Below are 19,901 nucleotides of genomic sequence, written 5' to 3' on the forward strand. Positions count from 1 at the left end.
CTCATCAGTTGAAACTTCATGAAAAGAACTATCCAACCCATGATCTAGAGCTAGCAGTCGTGGTGTTTGCTTTGAAGATTTGGCGTCACTACTTGTATGGAGCCTCTTGCCAAGTTTTTATAGACCATAAGAGTTTGAAGTACTTGTTCACTCAAAAGGAACTAAATTTGAGGCAGAGAAGATGGCTTGAATTATTGAAGGATTACGACATGCAAATTCAGTATCACCCAGGTAAAGCAAACTCGGTAGCCGACGCATTGAGTAGAAAGTCAGTGGGAAGTTTGGCATGCCTAGCCATGATTTCAGTGGAGCCGACTACTATTGGGGAAGTAAAGGCAAGGCAAATGGAGGATGAATTCCTAAAGAAGGTCGCCGACGAGATCATCACTAGGCCGAGGTCAGGTTACACCCTTGAGAATGGAGTGCTTAAGTTTGAAGGAAGGTTGTGTGTGGCCGACGTCCCAGAGCTGAAAGGAAAGATTTTGCAAGACTCCCATGGATCCAAATTTGCAGTTCATCCAGGGAACACCAAGATGTATCAAGATGTAAAACAGACTTTTTGATGGCCGAATATGAAAAGAGAGATAGCCGAGTTTGTGTCCCAGTGTTAGTATTGTCAACAAGTGAAAGCAGAAGATCAGAGGCCAGCAGGACTTCTCCAACCTTTGCCGATTCCTGAGTGGAAATGGGAACACATCTCCATAGACTTTGTGATTGGTTTGCCGAAGACACAGAAAGGAATGGATTCGATCTGGGTTATAATCGACAGATTAACTAAGTCAGCACACTTCTTGCCAGTTAAGACTTTGTTTAATGCTGATCGACTTGCTGTGTTGTATATGAATGAGATTGTTAAACTTCATGGTGTGCCGATGTCCATTGTGTCAGACCGAGATCTAAAGTTTGTTTCTAGATTTTGGCAGAGTTTACAAAAGGCTTTCAGGACCGAACTAAGGTTTAGTACGGCTTTTCATCCCCAGACCGATGGCCAAACGGAGAGAACAATTCAAACACTTGAAGATAAGCTTAGACTATGTGTATTGGACTTCAAAGGAAGCTGGGAAGTGTATTTACCATTAGTGGAATTCGCTTACAACAACAGTTATCAAGCTAGCATTGGCATGGCGCCGTATGAAGCCTTGTATGGAAGAAAGTGCAGATCACCGATATGTTGGACCGAGGTAGGAGATAAAGCCTTGATCGGCCCTAATCTAGTTCAAAGGACAACCGAAAAGATCAAGCTTATCTAACAGAGAATCAGAACCGCTCAGAGCTGATAAAAGAGTTACGCCGACCAAAGAAGGAAGGAGTTAGAGTTTGAAGTTGGGGATCATGTATTCCTGAAGATCTCGCCGATGAAGGGAGTTTCAAGATTTGGGAAGGAGGGTAAATTGGCACCCCGTTACATTGGGCCGTTTGAAATTCTTGAGAAAGTTAACCCAGTTGCCTACAGACTTGCTTTACCGCCGAGATTAAGTCAAGTTCATAATGTGTTTCACATCTCGATGTTGAGGAAGTATATTCGGGATCCACTGCACGTGATTGATCATTTTGGGATTGTGGTTGATGAAGATTTAAGCTATGAAGAAAAGCCGATGCGTATCATCGACAGACGAGTGAGGCAATTGAGAAACAAGGCAATATCGATGGTGAAAATTGAATGGAAGGAGCATTACAGCAGGGATGCTACATGGGAAATGGAAGAAGAAATGAAAGTCCGATATCGAAGTTTTTCTTGAATTGAGGTAACTCAAGTTTGGGGACCAAACTTCTTTAAGGGGGGTAGGATGTAATAACCCTCACACTGTCCTAACCATACTCATATGCATTCATATGATTCTGTCTTGTTAAGCTTGCATTTCAAGTCTTGTCCTTGTTCGCTTAAGTGTTATAGCATGCTTTACACCTTACTCGGTGTGGGTTTAGCCGAGGTCACCCTGAGCCTAGGTCAGTTTTGAACCTCTTACATCTAAGACCATCTTGGAATTTACTTTGGTTGACTCCACCTTTGCTCTGACATGTTGGCCGAGATGTCACTATCTAGGCCGAGGTGTTCATCGCCGAGGCCGAGATGTGTATTATCTAGGTTGAGATATTACCCTTGAACCCAAGTGACCTTACTCCTGGATTGGTACGACCTAGATCGAGGTGTGGCACATCCAGGCCAAGGTGTGGCACAGCTAGGCCAAGTGTTGTCCTTTCTAGCCGATGTCCTTGCCCCTTGCTTGCCGAAGTCTTGTTGTTAGCCGATGTCGTTACTTGTCGGAGTGCTCTTGCCGCCTAGCTTGTTGAGTACACTTTGTCATAGTCTTGTCTTTTCACTCAGTCACCTTTTTGAATAGATCCAACCAGTCACTGCCACGTGCCCTTGGAGAGGGTTAAGTCAGCCGGCAGAGCTAGAAACACGCCATTTTTGTATCACATCTTTGTCTTTTAGAGAGAGAGACTCTAGGAAGAAGAAGGAGTTCTTGAGGGAGGAAGTAGACTACCAAGCTTGATCTTTGGAGTTTGAACCAGTAGATTCGAGTTTTGAGGTTAGAATCTTAAACTACTCTTGTTGTTCTTATTGATCATCTAACTGCATTGCACGATCGAACCTGTTCTGCACGTCATGCATTGATTTAAAGTTGGTTTTAGAAAGAGAGGATAGTGTTCATGTGTTCTTGAAAAAAAAGTCTTGTTTGATCCGAAAGTTTGCATTAAGATTCATGTTTTTGTGTTTGTTCTCGCAAGATCCTTGAATATGGGTACCTAGGTCCATGTTTTTGAATTCATAGCATGAAATCTCAGATTTTGTAATAGCAAATTATGATCCTTGCATTCATCTTCCTCATGTTCATGTTCTTCATGTTCGTCATGCTCTTCGAGAGAGGGAAACCCAGATTTTCCCGACTTCATCTCCTTGGATGTGGCCATTGGGACCACACCTCGGTAAGCAAGTGTGGGACCTCGGCCTAGACCTGGTAGTTGCCCAACATGTTTTCCCGAGATAAGAAACTGTTTTTTGTTTTGATTTGACTTAGTTTTGAGGAATGTCGAGATCATCTGCATGCATGTGAAACTTGTTTGAAAGTGCATTCAACAGACCTTGCCATGTGTTTGTAGGACTCGGACTTGCCTTGACCCCGACGTTTGAAGAGCTATGTGAGTGGTATTTTTAATAAAGCTATGTTATAATGCTTTGATAAAAGTCTTGTTTTGCTTTGTTTTGAAAAGTATTTGTAAGCATGAATGGTTATTCCTAGTTGGAAAATATGTACTATCTTGTTTTGATGACATTCTTGGAAAGTCCTTACGTGCTGGAGGACTCTAAGCATTTGCAGCACAAAGTTTGGAAGTCCTTACGTGCTGGAGGACTCTAAGCATTTGCAGCACAAAGTTTGGAAGTCCTTACGTGCTGGAGGACTCTAAGCGTTTGCAGCACAAAGTTTGGAAGTCCGTACGTGCTAGGGGACTCTAAGCATTCGTAGCACAAGTCCTTAGTGCCAGGGGACTATAATGCAACTGCACCATTGAATTGAGATATCTCCCTTGTCTTGCCTTGTTTGCCACTGACGGTTTACCACGTGGGTTTGTTTGTCCGAGATGTCATCACTTGTATTATAATGATGCTAATAAGCATCCCTTGAAGCTTGACAGATTTGCTAGATGGACTTGGTTCATCCTTTGACTTGCACTAATTATGCTATGTATCGTTTGATAAAGATCTTGAATACCAGTCATGCAAACCCCTTTATTATTTATACCATTCACTGAGTATCCAAGCTCACCCTCTATATATATATATATATATATATGTAGGTGATGAGCAAGAAGGCGGTGACGCCTAGATGTGATTTGCGAGCTTGTTTTGGATTTTTGTTATGTCGGCTTGACTTGCATTCACGTTGGCAGTTTTGAAAATTATGCTTCTCGACTTGTAATACTTGTAATTTGCACATGTCAGCTTGAGAAGCCTTTTGGTCAAGATGTATTCTTTTTGTACTTCCATTTGACTTGTGCACAGCTCTTATGGACTACTTAGTTGTAAATTTATTACTTCCGCACTTGTAAGCCCCATATGTATACTCTGTTGTGTGTGAAACCTTGCAAGTTGGCCTTGGGTAATTGTGAATTACTAGCCATCATGGCACCATTCTACTAGGGGCGGAATGGGGTCGTGACATCCGAGGTGAAGACGGGGTTGGAAAAGGCACATAGAGGTTGGTTCAATTCGGGCGTGGATTCGCTAGGTAATTGAGAGTATACCTGTGTAATTCCTTTATACCTTCTTAGTAGATTGTTTTGTGGCTGTTGCTCGTGGTTTTTTATCACAATTGGAGGTGTCCAATTGTGGTTTTTCCACGTAAAATCGTTGTGTCGATTTGTTTTGATTGTTTGATTGGGATTGTTATACACTGCTTAAACTTGATACATAATCACAAATCAACATCTAGGGGATTTCTAGATTTTTCAAATTGTTTAGTGAATTTTTTGTGTGGTGTGGTGTATACTAACTAGTGGATTTCTTAGCACATTTAAAAGGCTATTGTGACATGAGCAGGGATACTTACGAGATAATAATTTAAATTGAAATACAAAATATGGAACAAGCTTAGTAACGAATATTTTCGTCATTTGTACTTGTTAGTATGACAAAATGATTATTTATTTTTGTAATGAAATATATTTCGTCACCCATGTCTGACTTGTGGAGACGAAAAATTTCGTCAACTTTACATCTTACCGTGACGAAATTATTTCTTCACCAATGATCAACATGTGTGACACATTTATTCGTCAACTAAAGTTATATATACAACACTGAATAACTATTTGGTGACGAAAATGACAGTTTTTGGTGATAAAATGTTGTTTTATTGGTGACAAAAAATTTTGTCATCAAAGTAATTTTATTGGTGATGAAATTATTTTTCCTCCCGGCGATTTTTAGTGACAAACATTCAATGACGAAACTAGTGACGAAAATATTTCTTCACAAATATCTATAGTGACGAAATTAGCTCTTTGGAGACAAAAAAAATTTCATCATTCAAGACCCAACTTGTTATAGTGAGTCTATAGAAGATTCCTCATGAAAGAAAGTGATGCATTGTGTGAAAAGCATAGATCCCATGATAAAAGTATGTGTGTGACTCTTGGAGTTCGACAAACACTAGATTCAAATCCTAGTAGTGATCAGATAGCTGAACCTCCGTCAAGAGAATCTAAGCATAACTCCGGAAAGTCAAACCACTAGGAATCAAAGGGTATTTGGTGAGTAAGGCGGATGCTCCCCCTCAATCAATGAATCCTTTATTTTCTCCTTTTTTTTCACATCTTTTTCTTTTCTTTCTTTTGCACATCCTTTTTTTTTCTTTCTTTTGCACATTTTTTCTTTCTTTTGCACACTCATTGGCGGCTGACACGCTCAGGAGTATGGAAACTGAACCAGAGAAGCATGGATATAATAAGGATGGCCTGGTTGGTGACTCTAAGGTAGCCTCTTCCTCATGCCTGGACTACAAAGAACAGAGGGGAAAGCCGTGGAGATGCAAAAAGATGAAAGGTGGTTTAAGAGACTCAACATCACCATGATATGCTAGTATAGGTCAATTCCTCTAGAAAAGCAAAAGATACAGTGCCAAAAGTCCATAGAAAAGAAAATCACTAAGTTAGAAAACTCCGATATTTGCTAATCCAAGAGTGTGTACAAAATGAGGCATACTAATCAAAGAACACACACTCCAAAATGAGTAATGACCACAGAAAGCACACACATATTAACATGTAATGGTTATTCTCATCAATTCCAATATGCACCAAGGACATCTCAAAAAAATCAAGCTTGCAAAACCATACTAAGAAAATCTTTTTGGATTTTTTTTTTTTTCCAACAATGAAGCAAGACACCAAATGAACAAGCACACATTTTTTTTTTTTTTCTAAACAAAGAAAGACAAAAAAACGAACATGCAAGACTCAAAAAAAAAAAAAAGAAACACACAGAAACCTAAAAACTAAAAAGAATATACAAATTAACACAAGTCAAGTTTTCGCACCCAAACCGCTTTAGTATGAAGAAAGTTGTGAGAATTGCGGTTCTTGGATGGTGTCTTGACGTTGTGGTTCCCTTTGCTTTCAATGAGAACCCGTCTCGACTTGGTTTCCAACTTCCTATTTCTAGGTCTAGGCAAACAGAGCCTATGTTCATGTTTGGTCTCAAGCTAATCAAAATAGCGAGGTCTAATATGATCCTTAACCTCCTCACGACCAAAGAAGTGTCTCCTACCCCATGAGATGTTAGAATTTCTTTCATCTCTATGAGACACTCTCTCATGCAACTTATAACAATAAGGGCGAATATAACCATGCATACCACAATGATGACAAATAAAAAACAGAGTGTACCTTCTTTTCTTTGGCCTTACCAACTCTAGGAAGTTTGAGAAGTTCATCCTCATGTTGAATTTTTTGTTCTCCCTTTCCTTGAGTTCTTGTATCATGAGATGTGGAAGCACTCTGTTTTTGCTCTTTCTTACCACCAAAGCCAATGCCACTCTTGTCAGAATAAATTTGTTGAGACCCAATGATATTGTCCAAAGTCTTTGATCCTTTGTTCCAAAGACCAATGGTAGCCATAGCACACTTGAGTTCTTCCTCTTTCTTGATCATTAGTTCTTCCAAAGCAACTTGAGACATCTCGAGAGTTTCAATCTTTTCTTCATATGTTGCATAGATTTGCTGTAGCTCATTCCTCTCTGTCTCATAAGTCAAGAGTTTTGCACACAGAGCGTGTCGATCATTAGCTATCTTGATGGCATCAATCCTAGCCTTGGAAATCTCCTCCTTTAGTTTGACATTCTCACTTTCACATGCTTTGAGTTTCATAGTGAGTTTGCCATTCAATTTGGGTAAGTTAAGAGATTCCTTATACAACTTTTCATAAGCTTGCTCAATCTCTTCATCATCACTTCCCGAGGATTTATCATCAGTGACATTCTCAACCGGCCTCTTCAGACACTCTGTTCGTTCTTCAATTTCAGAAGCCGCCATGAAAGCAAGGAATTGTTTATGTCCCTCTTCACCTTGATCTTCATTGTCACTTTCATCTTTATCAGATTCTGATTCATCATCCCAAGTGATAGTGAGGGCTTTCTTCTTCCCCAAACGAGTGGAGCATTCTTGAGCAAAGTGGCCAAATCCTTAGCATTCATAGCATTGGACTCTTTTCAGAGTTCCCTTGTATCTTTCATTTCTCCTTCTTGGCTATAGAATTAATTTTGAGTTTATCTTTGCCTTTGAATTTATGAGTATGAGTAGATTCCAAAAGATTAGGATTCTTTTTAAGAAAAGATTTTTTAAATTGGTTTACAAAAGCATCCGTAATCTTGGAATCTATCTCACAATCCTCATCAGAATCCTCTCCAGGTCTATGAGCACTACTAAAAGGAACATCTTTTTGTTTCTTTTTGAAATTCCTATGTGCCTCATAAGTTTGGAGATTTCCAACCAAATTATCTAGCTTGAGGTTGTCAACATCTTGAGCCTCCTCCGTAACTTTTGGTTGGAACCGATCGGGCAAGGACCTCAAAAATTTTCCTACAATCTTGGATTCCGGTATTTTTTCACCTAAATTGAAGCTGGAATTTACAATGTCACTCAACTTCGCATAAAATTCATCAAAGGTCTCACTATCTTTCATTGAAAGGTTTTCAAAACTAAATGTGAGCCTTGGAAGTTTTGAGCGTTTAACAGAAGAAGTGCCCTCATGAATAGTTTGTAAGATATCCCAAGCCTCTTTTGCGACTTCACAATTGCAAATACGACTAAACTCTTCAGGTGTGACAACACAAAAGAGAGAATTGATAGCTTTACTATTCCAGCTACTATTTTGAAAATCAATTGTGTCCCATTTATCAATTGGTTTGGAAAAAGTTAATCCATCAACGGTAATTGTCGGTTCAGTCCACCCATACATGACAGATTGCCAAACTTTTTCATCAATAGATTTTAAAAACGATCTCATCCGAGCTTTCCAAAACAAATAATTGGATCCGTCAAGTAGGGGTGGTCGAACCATTGAATTTCCCTCACGAATTGAATCCATTATCAGAAATCAAACAAGATCTTGTTCTACAAGATATTTTAAAAAAAAAAAAATAGAACGACCCGCTCTGATGCCAATTGAAAAATCTAGAAATCCCCTAGATGTTGATTTGTTATTATGTATCAATTTTAAGCAGTATATAACAATCCCAATCAAACAATCAAGACAAATCGACACAACGATTTTAACGTGAAAAAACCACAATTGGAACACCCCCAACTGTGATAAAAAAAAAACTATGGGCAACAGCCACAAAACAATCCACTAAGAAGATATAAAGGAATTACACAGATATACTCTCAATTACCTAGCAAATCCACGCCCAAATTGAACTAACCCCTATGTGCCTCTTTCAGCTCCGTCTTCACCTCAGAATTGTCTTGACGATGAGCCACTCCATAATCCACCAAAGCTTCAGGCTCAAATTCTTCAGAATCCACCGAAGAACAACTCTCTCTTTTGTATAGAATCAACAAACAAACCTTTGATGTATTCTTCTTAACCCATGAGTTGAATACTCAATTAAACATCAAAGAAACTAGCAAAATATCCCCAGATATAAACCTTAATATCCAAAAAGAAGATTTGACGAAGTTATCCTAAAATCTGATAGAAACACGTACTTATAGAAATCTGAATCGCGAAGCTCGCTCGAGCGAAGCTTCTCTCGCTCGAGCGAGGAACCAAAAATGCGTGTTTTCCCATAAGTGGCTTCGCTCGAACCACACAACCTTTGCTCGAGCGTACATTCATCATTCTCAGGTTTTTTGCTAGACGCTGCCTTCGCTCGAGCGAGAACTCCTTCGCTCGAGCGAGCAAGGGCGGACATGTAACTTCGAATGGGATTTTGCATTTTGCTTTGGGGGCGCTGCCCCTCGACCCCGCCTGGGCACTACTCCAAACCCACCAAGGGGCGCTGTCCCCTAGACCCCCACGAGCTGACTGGGCAGCTCGTTCCCCGTCATAATCAGCGAAGTGGCAATCTTGAAAGTATTAACATCACAAACTTCTCTGCAAGGCATAATTCGGGTTGGATTCGCATCTAAAAACTTATAGCCTTACTAAATTAAAAAGTGCGAAAGCAAGTACAACTGAAAGGAGTTTTGTCAAACGGGATTGCCAAGAATAAAACCTAACACTTATGTTCATATCTGAATGTGCTACTACTGAGATATCAGGAATCTTTGCACGTGTAAAAGGAAGAGTGCCACACTTGCAAATGAGTAGTTCTTTGGTGAATTCCAAGAAATTTGGGCTTGAAGCTTTGGTGTATTCTGAAGTATTGTCTTGTATTCGACATCGGCGTTGTGAATTGAACGTTTGAGCAAGACAATTCCAAGGTGAAGACGGTGGTAGAAAAGGCACATTAGGGTCGGTTCAATTCGGGCGTGGATTTGCTAGATAATTAAGGATACACTTGTGTAATTTTTTTTTTGTCTTCTTGGTGGATTATTATGTGGTTTTTGTCCGTGATTTTGTTATCACAATTGGAGGCGCTTCAATTATGATTTTTTCACGTTAAATCGTTGTATCAATTTGTCTTGATTGTTTGATTGAGATTATTATTTATTGTTTTAAATTAAAATATAATCACGAATTAATATCTCAGGAATTTAAAGATTTTTCACAATATGAATTGGGTGACATCTCTGTTGGGCAACTCCATTTGTCACCAATCCATGGCCCGGTTCTCCATTACGAAGTCGGGCCCTTGTACAAGAATGACTAGGGCAACCCACTGGGGTCCATATGGAAGAAATATTCCCCACTACCCATGTCATCACGTGACTTCCATGCTGTCAGGAACCGGCATAAGCCCGTCCTCCGATCCAACCCAAGTTTCATTACTTACACAAAAAGGCCCAACTTTAATTCTTGGAAGCATAGTATTGGTAGGTTAATCAAAACTTTGCCATACAATAACACTGTTACTTCCATTAATATCACCACTTTGGAACAACTCTATATTACCCGAATCCAAGAGCCATGCTGAATAAGAACTATTTATTGCAGCTTCTGTTAAAACATTTGTATGCCAAAGTGTTGTAACATTTTGGGTATTGTCGCTGTAGATGACAAGTTTTCCATATTGGTCGATGGATATTGCTCCGGACTTACCATTGATTGGGTTGTCTCAATTGGCAACCCAAACTACTGTTTGTTCGGAGATCTTGTAGTACCATATTCCGACATACCTGAGACTGGATGATTCATTTCCAAGACTAAAAAACACAGTTGCGAAGGTCCGTCTCATCGTTGAAGACTAAAAGATCACCGTCTTTGATTGGTCACGTTGGAGTTATGGTGTCTGTGGAATTACAAAGTCCAAAGAAAATAAACAGAGGCAAGGAAATATTGAAAACTTTTTTTTAGGACTCATCATTTTGGTTTGCGATTCTCTTCTAATTGAGCAATTTCTTCCATTATTATTGTGTTTACATTAGATAAGATAATCAATGGAAATTGACTGAGGAACATGGGTAAAATTGGGGGTAACTACACCTAGTGGAATGCAGAAAAAAACATACAAATCCATAAAAATATATATATATATTTAATTATTAATATTAATATAATTTTTCATTAATTTGTAATTAATTTTTCAAATATCCACTGATGTGATATTTTTCCAAAAAATCATATCCTTGGACAAGAATCACCTTTCAGAATCACCTTTCGGCCCACGCATACGGTCGCCCCCACCAATCAATAATTAAACAGTGATGCTTAGAACTTAGAAAAAAAATAAATAAATAAAAAAACTTAAAAAATGAAATTAATGGATAGGATTTACTCAAAATTCAGTCCTGAAACAATAACTTTAAACACGTAGGGTAGATTTATGGGTAAAATACAAATGAGCGAATTGCATCGGTAGTTTTTACATTTTATTTCTTAGGTCATTTTGATCATTCTATTTTTAATTAGCTCAATTTTGACCCTTAATTTTAAATTTTGTGTCAATTTGATCTAATTGATAATGTCATTAGTGTTTTTGATGAAAAATAATCACTGAATTGGTTCAAATTAACTTATTGAGTTTAGTAAATTTATAATTTTATTCAAAAAAATATGACACATGTCATTTATATGCATATTTTTCATTAAAAAAATGCTAAGAGTTGTAATCAAATAGACTAAATTGAAATAAAATCATAAATTCATAGTCATAATTGAGCCAGTTAAAATTGCGGAAATAAAATGACACAAGAACAAAAGTATAAGAACTACTATGCAATTTGCCCAATACAAATAACCCTTTTGAGATTTATTTAAAATGCAGATTGATCCTTGTAGTTTTGAAAATTATAAATGTCACACCTCAAAATTTGAACAATTAAATATTAAATTAGGACTAAATCCCAATCAATATTCCATGATCCAAATCCTAAGGGTGAAACAAAATCTACTAAATGTTCTCATCTCCATAAGGTTTAAGTAAATTTCCATGCTCAACAGATTACAAGGAATAAAAAAACCTAACAAAACGCCAACCAAACCATCCACCATAATTTCATAACTATCAAATACCTCCAACACTAAAGTAGAAATAACTAGTCAAAACAACTTAAATAATGTAACGGTAAAAAATAACCCACAATGCCAAATTGTCAAAAATACTAAGGACATAAAAAAAAAAAATACATAACTAATATCGACCCTAAGCTCAAGAAAACCAAAAGAAGTCCAAAAGACATGTCCTACGATCATAGCTATTTCTTGTCATCACCATAGTCTCAACTAATCCTACAAAGGAAGCTCGGCTGCACTCAAACAAAATGCACCCGAGTTGCCAAGAGACAAAACGGGTCAATATACAGGTATACTGGTATGAGTACAAGATTTAACACCCACATGTCCACCAGACACAAACAAAAATACATTTAATTCTTGTTAAGGGATAAGACAAGTAGTTCCATCCGCACCAAGATGAATGGGTAGTTTCCTAAGATACGGTGGCATTTAGTTTCTTGCCCATACACAACCTAACATAAATTGAGTATAAAATAAACAAAATAAAAAATGGTAGGTCAGCCCTGTATAAAAAGTTAGTAAGACCTACCATTCTATAAAAAAATAAAGTTAGTACAATTTTAATCATAAGTAACTTGTTGAAGAAATATAAAAATGCACTGTTTCATACTTAAATAATTCGAATTGACCAAAACTCAAAGAACAAAAGTTGTACAGAATAAAATTTCCTAAAAAGTAACTCAAATAAATTTAGTAGAAACTGAACAAGTTGAGAGAAAAACTTAATAGAAAATCCTAAACAAAATTCAATCGAAAAATCTGGAACTAAAAACGAAAAGAAACTGATGTAAGATGAATTTTTTCAGAAAAGTTCAAAACACGAAAAGTGTTCAGAATAATGTTTTACTTCAATTTATGTAAAACCAATAAAATGAGCTCCTTTCGTAGGTTGAAACAGCCTCTAAATTCTGCATTGCTAAAATAAATCAAAACTACTATAACCAAGATCACCCGATTATAAGTTCTAATCGATCATTTTAATAAAAAGTTAAAACACAAAAGTTGTCTAGAATCACGCATACATGCCTCTGCTCAAATTTCATAATTTATCAACGTCGTTTACTATTTTTCAAGATGTACAAATCAATACAATTCACAGTATAACAATAAACTCATATTTAATTCTTTGTACCTTAACTCCACCACTTCGCCCTCCACTTCCGATCTACACATATATCCCATGTGCCTCCCGTATACCTAACGCCGCTCCGAAGCCAAACTTACACGGGATATCATTCCGAGTTTGACCCACACTCCCCGGATGGTTAGGATATATGTACGCGCATAAATCAAAGCACTCGCATACTCATGAAAACGAGGCAACAATATATATATACACAATCTCTCATCTACTTATGAGAACAAATATAACAATACCAAGCCTAAGGCATTTAAATAAATCTCATAATCCTCACTTTTTTTTTATATACTCTTTCTCACCAACACTCAAATATAACAATAACCCATGAAGGTATGGTGGAGTATAAGGAATTTATCTATGGGTTCTAAGTTTATTTTAATTTCATATAACTATGAGCGTGATTACAATCATAAAATAAATACATATAAAAACTCTAAACCTGACATACACAACTAATCAAAATAATCAAAATCAATCCATCAACTTTATGTAAATACAAAATCAAACCAACATCAAATAAATATAAATAAATAAATAAAACAACAAATTAAACATAAATCAAGGGAAGTGGCACAATTATTTTTGAAGATCAAAGAATTATTTGAAGAACTAATGGAGCCACTAAAACAAAACCATAATCCTTTTCTTTTCTTTTCCTCACTCCTCTGTCGTCTCCCTTAATCTCTCTCTCTCTCTCTTTCTCGGCAGCAGCACAAACAAAGCCCTCCCTTATGCTTATAACCTAATTGACTGTTATATAATATTATATAAATACACATAAATATAACACATATAAATATAAATATAAAATCAATATATATATAACACCTTTTATATATATAAAAAAACAAAAATATCAATATATATAAATATTCAAATTAATTATATATAATGAAATAGTACATTAAATTAATTAAATATCACATTAAATTCTCATGAATCTACACAATTAATAAAGCCAAAAATAAAATAAAGTAATAATAGCAATGATAAATAATGACTTAAGAAAATTAGAGTCGCTACAATATACACACCTCAAAAGTATCTCGTCCTGAGATTCGATGGGAAAGAGTACTAAACAAAAAGCTCCGGGTGCATACGCCGAATTTTCTCTTTCAATTCCCAAGTGATATCATTCTCATCCTCGCTCCATTGCACTTTCACCAAGTTCATTTTCTTGCGCCATAACTGCTTTACATCCCGATCTAGAATAGTAACTGGCCGCACCACATATGTGAGATCATCATTAATCTCCAACACTTTTGGTTATACTACTTGGGAAGGGTCTTACACACACTTCGACAATAAAGATACATGGAATACATTGTGAATCATAGCTAAAGCAGGTGGTAAGGCTAATTTGTAAGCCATATTACCAATCCTCTTAGTGATCTCGTATGGCCCCACAAATCTAGGTGCCAACTTTCCCTTCTTTCTGAACCGTATGATACCCTTCATCGGCGAGACCTTCAAAAACACAAAATCTCCAACATGCAACTCAACCCCCTTACGTTTTCTATTAGCGTAACTCTTTTGACGACTCTGTGCAGTCTTTATATGTTCCCGAATACTGTTTACCTTTTCTGTGGTCTCTCTCACTAACTATGGCCCTAATAACGACACATCTCCTACCTCTATCTAACAAGCAAGTAATCCACACAGCCTCCCAAACAAAGCCTCAAAAAGTGCCATTCGGATACTGGAGTGATAGCTATTATTATAAGCAAACTCCACCAATGGTAAGTGTTCTTCCCAACTACCACCATGATTGAGGACACAAGCTCTCAACATATCTTCCAAGATCTGATTTACCCGCTTAGTTTGCCCATCCGTCTGAGAATGATAAGCCATGCTCAAGTCTAACCTAGCACCCAAAGCATGCTGAAAACTCTGCCACAAACAATGGATCACGATCCGAAACTATAGAAACTGGTGCACCATGAAGTCGCACCACCTCCCGAACATACAACCTAGCCAGTTTATCCGCAGTTCTGTAAGCACTGATAGGAAAAAAATGAGCAGACTTGGTGAGTCGATCTACTATCACCTAAATAAATTCATTGCCTCGCTTAGACAGCGGCAATCTATCCACAAAATCCATAGAGATGTACTCCCATTTCCAAGCAGGGATCTCAAGAGGTTGCAAAAGTCCAAACAGTCGTTGGTGTTCTGTTTTAACCTGTTGACACACATAACATCGAGAAACATACTCTCCTACGTCCTTCTTCATACCGTCCCACCAAAACGTCCTCTTCAGGTCATGATACATCTTAGTCCCACCAGGGTGAATGGCATATCAGGACCTATGGGCATCATCCATAATCTCTTTCCTCAATTCAACAATGTCAGGTACACACAACCTGCCCTTAAATCGCAACCCCCCATTTGAGTCCACAGACCAATCAGTAAGACAATCATCGATCAAATCCACTACAAGGTCATCGAGCTTGCTGACGAGAAACCTGTCTAAATTCTGCATCTGAAACTTTACCCAGTAACGTTGGCTACACGGTCAAACTACCAATGTATGCCCTCTCGACATTGTCTATTGGTTGAATATTATGCATCGAAATTAACTCCAAGGACTTCCATTCCTAAATCATCAAAGACGCTATAACCCCATGTTGTTGACTAAGTGCATCTGCGACCACATTTCTTTTTCCCGGGTGGTAAAGGATCTCGAAATCATAACTACTGATGAATTCAACCCACCTCTGTTGTCTCATGTTTAACTCTTTTTGAGAAAAAAGATATTTAAGAATCTTGTGATCTGTGTATAACTCAAAACGCTTCCCAAATAAGTAGTGTCGCCACACTTTCAACACAAAAACAATTGCTGCCAACTCTAAGTCATGAGTAGGGTATCATCTCTCATGAGGTTTTAATTGTCGAGAAGCATAAGATACAACCTTTTGATGCTGCATCAACACACATCCCAACCTAGTTCCATTCGTATCAGTAAACACAACTAACTTTTCTCTTTGTACTGGTATAGTTAACACCGGAGTTGTAGTCAACCACTGCTTTAACTCCTAGAAAGCTTTCTCACAATCATCTATCCATAAGAACTTCACATTCTTGTGGGTCAACTTGGTTATAGGTGCTACAATGGAAAACTTCTCTATAAATCTTCTGTAATAACCGGCTAGTCCTAGAAAACTCCTCACCTCTGAAGGGTTCATGGGCTGCTTCCATTCTCTGACCGCAACAACTTTCTCAAGATCTACTACTATACCCTGATTGGATATAACATGTCCCAAAAATTGAAATTCTTTCTCCTAAAAGTGACACTTACTGAACTTAGCGTATAATTGTTGCTCCCTCAAAGTCTACAACACGACTTTCAAGTGTTCTCTGCATTCTTCTTCATTCTTAGAATTCACCAAAATATCATCTATGAAAATAATCACAAACCTGTTTAGATACGGTTGAAAAATTATGTTCATCAAGTCCATGAAATAGGAAGGAGCATTGGTCAAACCAAAAGGCATTATAAGAAATTCGTACAACCCATACCGAGTCCGAAAAGCAGTAAGCGGCATACTTTCCTCTGACACACCCATCTGATGATAACCCATTCTGAGATCAAATTAAGAGAACATGGTTGCCCCCTTCAACTGATCAAACAAGTCATCAATTCTAGGTAGCAGATACTTGTTCTTGATAGTCACCTTGTTTAGCTCTCTGTAATCTATGTACATAAGAAGAGTGCCATCTTTCTTGGAGATAAATATCGCGGGTGCTCCCTACGGGGAGTTACTTGAACGAATGAACCCTTTCTGAAGCATTTCTTCCAACTACTTCTTCATCTCCACAAGCTCTTTAGGCGTCATTTTGTATGCCACCTTAGAAATCGGTGCAGTTCCCGACACTAGGTCAATGCAAAATTCTACTACCCGTCGAGGTGGAGGTCTAGGTATCTCCTGAAATACATCCTCAAACTCATGTACCACATCTACCTCACTAATATCCTACTTGGGGATTTCTACCGAGCATAGAAAACTCGTCATCGCCGACTCTTCTCGATCACTAGAAGTGTAGGTAAACCGTGGCATACCGAGAATATCTATATTTACAGTCTTTCCAGCACAATCTAGAGTCACAAAGTATTTTCGCAACCAATCCATACCCAAAATAATTGTAAACCCCTCAAACCCTAAAACAATTAGGTCTTCATACAAGACTCTACCCGCAAAATCAATCTCAAAATCTTTGCACATCTCATAAAGAGTAACTGCCCTTCCTAAAGGGGTCTCAACACAAATAGGTCTAAACAAGGAGGTAGTTACAATATGTTCTCTTTCTACAAACTATCTAGGTATAAAAGAATGAGAGGCCACCAGTATCAAAAAGTATTCTGCAAATGCCCTGGCTGGAGCTGCATGACCCTGTCGCGCCTATTGTCTCTGAGGGCAATCCTTGATTACATGTCCTAATTGCTGATACCCAAAACACTTTCTATTGATCGGTTGAGGTGCTACTACTCTAATAGGTGGGGGCCCCTCTAACTGAGGTACGAGAGGACGATAACCCAACGGTGGCACCTGCTGCCTCTGTCCTTGATAACCTTGTGGGCTCGGACCACCCTATCTCGGATAATAGTGCCCCTGGGCCGGAAATTGCCCTAGGCCATGAAATTACCCCGAGGTCTGATATTTCCTTGACTACCCTATTTGTTATGGCCTCTGAAACTGCTGACCCCTATGTCTTTGATCACAGGGTCGGTATCTATTTCCATCCCATTGCTGGAAATGACTCCCTCTAGAAGTCTCTCCGACCTTGGCCTTCCCTTCTTTAAGTTGCTTCTCCTTTTCCTCATACTTTAGTGCCAAGTCAAGAACTCTGTCAAACGGTTTAGCATCAATGGGAATAAAGGACTTAGACAAGTAATGATTTAATTCCTTAATAAACTTCTCATTCTTCTTCTCCTGCGTGTCGACCAAGTAAGGGGCATAACAAGACAACTCATTAAACTTGGTGACATACTCAATCACTGTTTTATCCTCTTGAGTTAACTTCAAAAATTCATCACTCAACTAAGACTGAACAGCAGCAGGAACAAACTTCCAGTCAAAACGGATCTTGAAATCTGCCCAAGTCAAAGTCACCAAATCTAGACCCTCCTTCCAAGAATTCTACCAAAATAAGGCTGCTCCCTCAAGTTGATGTGTAGCCAACTCTTGTTTTTGAACCTCGGTGCACTACATATGACCAAACACCATCACACATTTCAGAACCCAAGCGCCAGTTGCAATGGGTCCTCTATCTCCAGAGAATTTTTGACCTCCCAAAGAACCAAAGTATTTGTTTCTCTTCGCAAAAGGATCTCCCTGCTGGCCTTGATTATTGTTCTGAAAAACCTGAAGTAACTGAGCCATCAACCCTCCCACATTAACTTGCACCATATTAGTTGCCTCGGTAATAGTCGCCGTTGTCGTTGCTGCTGCCGCTTTCGCTTTATTAGTAGCTGTTTTTCCCCCTATGCCATTAGGCTCAACACTTCTCAAATTATACCTTCCAGTCATCACCTTCAAGTTAAACACACAAAAAGAATTTGTTACAAATACTTAGAATAAACTCAACCACCAAACTAAACCAACTAACCCATGTTTCCACAATCCGAGGATCACCTAAACTCTCACAAGTCTAAGGTAACCTAGAGCTCTGATACCCAACTGTCACGCCTCAAAATTTGGACAATTAAATATTAAATTAGGACTAAACCCCAATCAATATTTCATCATTCAAATCCTAGGGGTGAAACAAAATCTACTAAACGTTCCCGTTTCCATAAGGTTTAAGTAAATTTTCATGCTCAAAAGATTACAAGGAATAAAAAAAAATTAACAAAACGCCAACCAAACCATCCACCATAATTTCATAACTATCAAATACCTCTAACACTAAAGTAGAAACAACTAGTCAAAACAACTTAAATAATGTAACGTTGAAAAACAACCAACAATGCCAAATTGTCAAAAATACTAAAGTCATAAAAAAATAATAAATACATAAACTAATATCAACCCTAAGCTCAAGAAAACCAAAAGAAGTCCAAAAGACATGTCCTACGATCATAGCTATTTCTTGTCACCACCATAGTCCCAACTAATCCTGCAAAGGAAGCTCAGCTGCGCTCAAACAGAACGCACTCGAGTTGCCAAGAGACAAAACGGGTCAGTATACAGGTATACTGGTATGAGTACAAGATTTAACACCCACGTGTCTACCAGACACAAACAAAATATATTTAATTTTTGTTACGAGATAAGACAAGTAGTTCCATCCACACCAAGACGAATGGGTAGTTTCCCAAGATACGATAGCATTTAGTTTCTTACCCGTGCACAACGAAATATAAATTGAGTATAAAATAAACAAAATAAAAATAAAAATATGGTAGGTCAGCCCTGCATAAAAAGTTAGTAAGATCCACCATTTTGTGAAAAAATAAAGTTGGTATAATTTTAATCATAAGTAATTTGCTGAAGAAGTATAAAAATGCACTGTTTTATGCTTAAATAATTCGAATTGACCAAAACTCAAAGAACAAAAGTTGTACAGAATCAAATTTCCTAAAAGGTAGCGCAAATAAATTTAGTAGAAACTAAACAGGTTGAGAGAAAAAACTTAACAGGAAATCCTAAACAAAATTCGATCGAAAAATCTAGAACTGAAAACGAAAAGAAACTGTTGTATGATGAATTTTTTCAAAAAAGTTCAAAATATGAAAAGTGTTCAAAATAATGTTTTACTTCAGTTTACATGAAACCAATAAAAATAAGCTCGCTTCGTAAGTTAAAACAGCCTCTAAAATCTGCATTGCTAAAATGAATCAAAACTACTATAACCAAGATCATCTGATCATAAGTTTTAATTGGTCTTTTTAATAAAAAGTTAAAACACAAAAGTTATCTAGAATCACGTATACATGCCTCTGCTCAAATTTCATATTTTATCAACCTCGTTTACTATTTTTCAAGATGTACAAATCAATACAGTTCACACTATAACAATAAACTCATACTTAATTCTTTGTACCTTAACTCTACCATTTCGGTCTCCACTTCCGACCTACACATATATCCCATGTGCCTCCCATATACCTAACACTGCTTCGAAGTCAAACTTGCATGG

The 19,901-nt window shown here is 37.7% G+C and overlaps 1 protein-coding gene across 1 annotated transcript in view; it reads right to left on the bottom strand.

Annotated features, from left to right (window-relative positions):
- Positions 1-15,033, bottom strand: part of LOC114274268 (soluble inorganic pyrophosphatase 6, chloroplastic-like) — a 57,193-nt gene extending 42,160 nt beyond the window's left edge. The window contains exon 1 of the mRNA XM_082900440.1: positions 14,829-15,033. Coding sequence (XP_082756566.1) covers positions 14,829-15,033 — 205 coding nt within the window. The remainder of the gene's footprint in view (positions 1-14,828) is intronic.
- Between the last annotated feature and the right edge of the window lie 4,868 nt (positions 15,034-19,901).

Source organism: Camellia sinensis, chromosome 13, assembly GCF_055761805.1.
Source record: "Camellia sinensis isolate YWXY chromosome 13, ASM5576180v1, whole genome shotgun sequence".
In the NCBI taxonomy this organism is placed as follows: domain Eukaryota; kingdom Viridiplantae; phylum Streptophyta; class Magnoliopsida; order Ericales; family Theaceae; genus Camellia; species Camellia sinensis.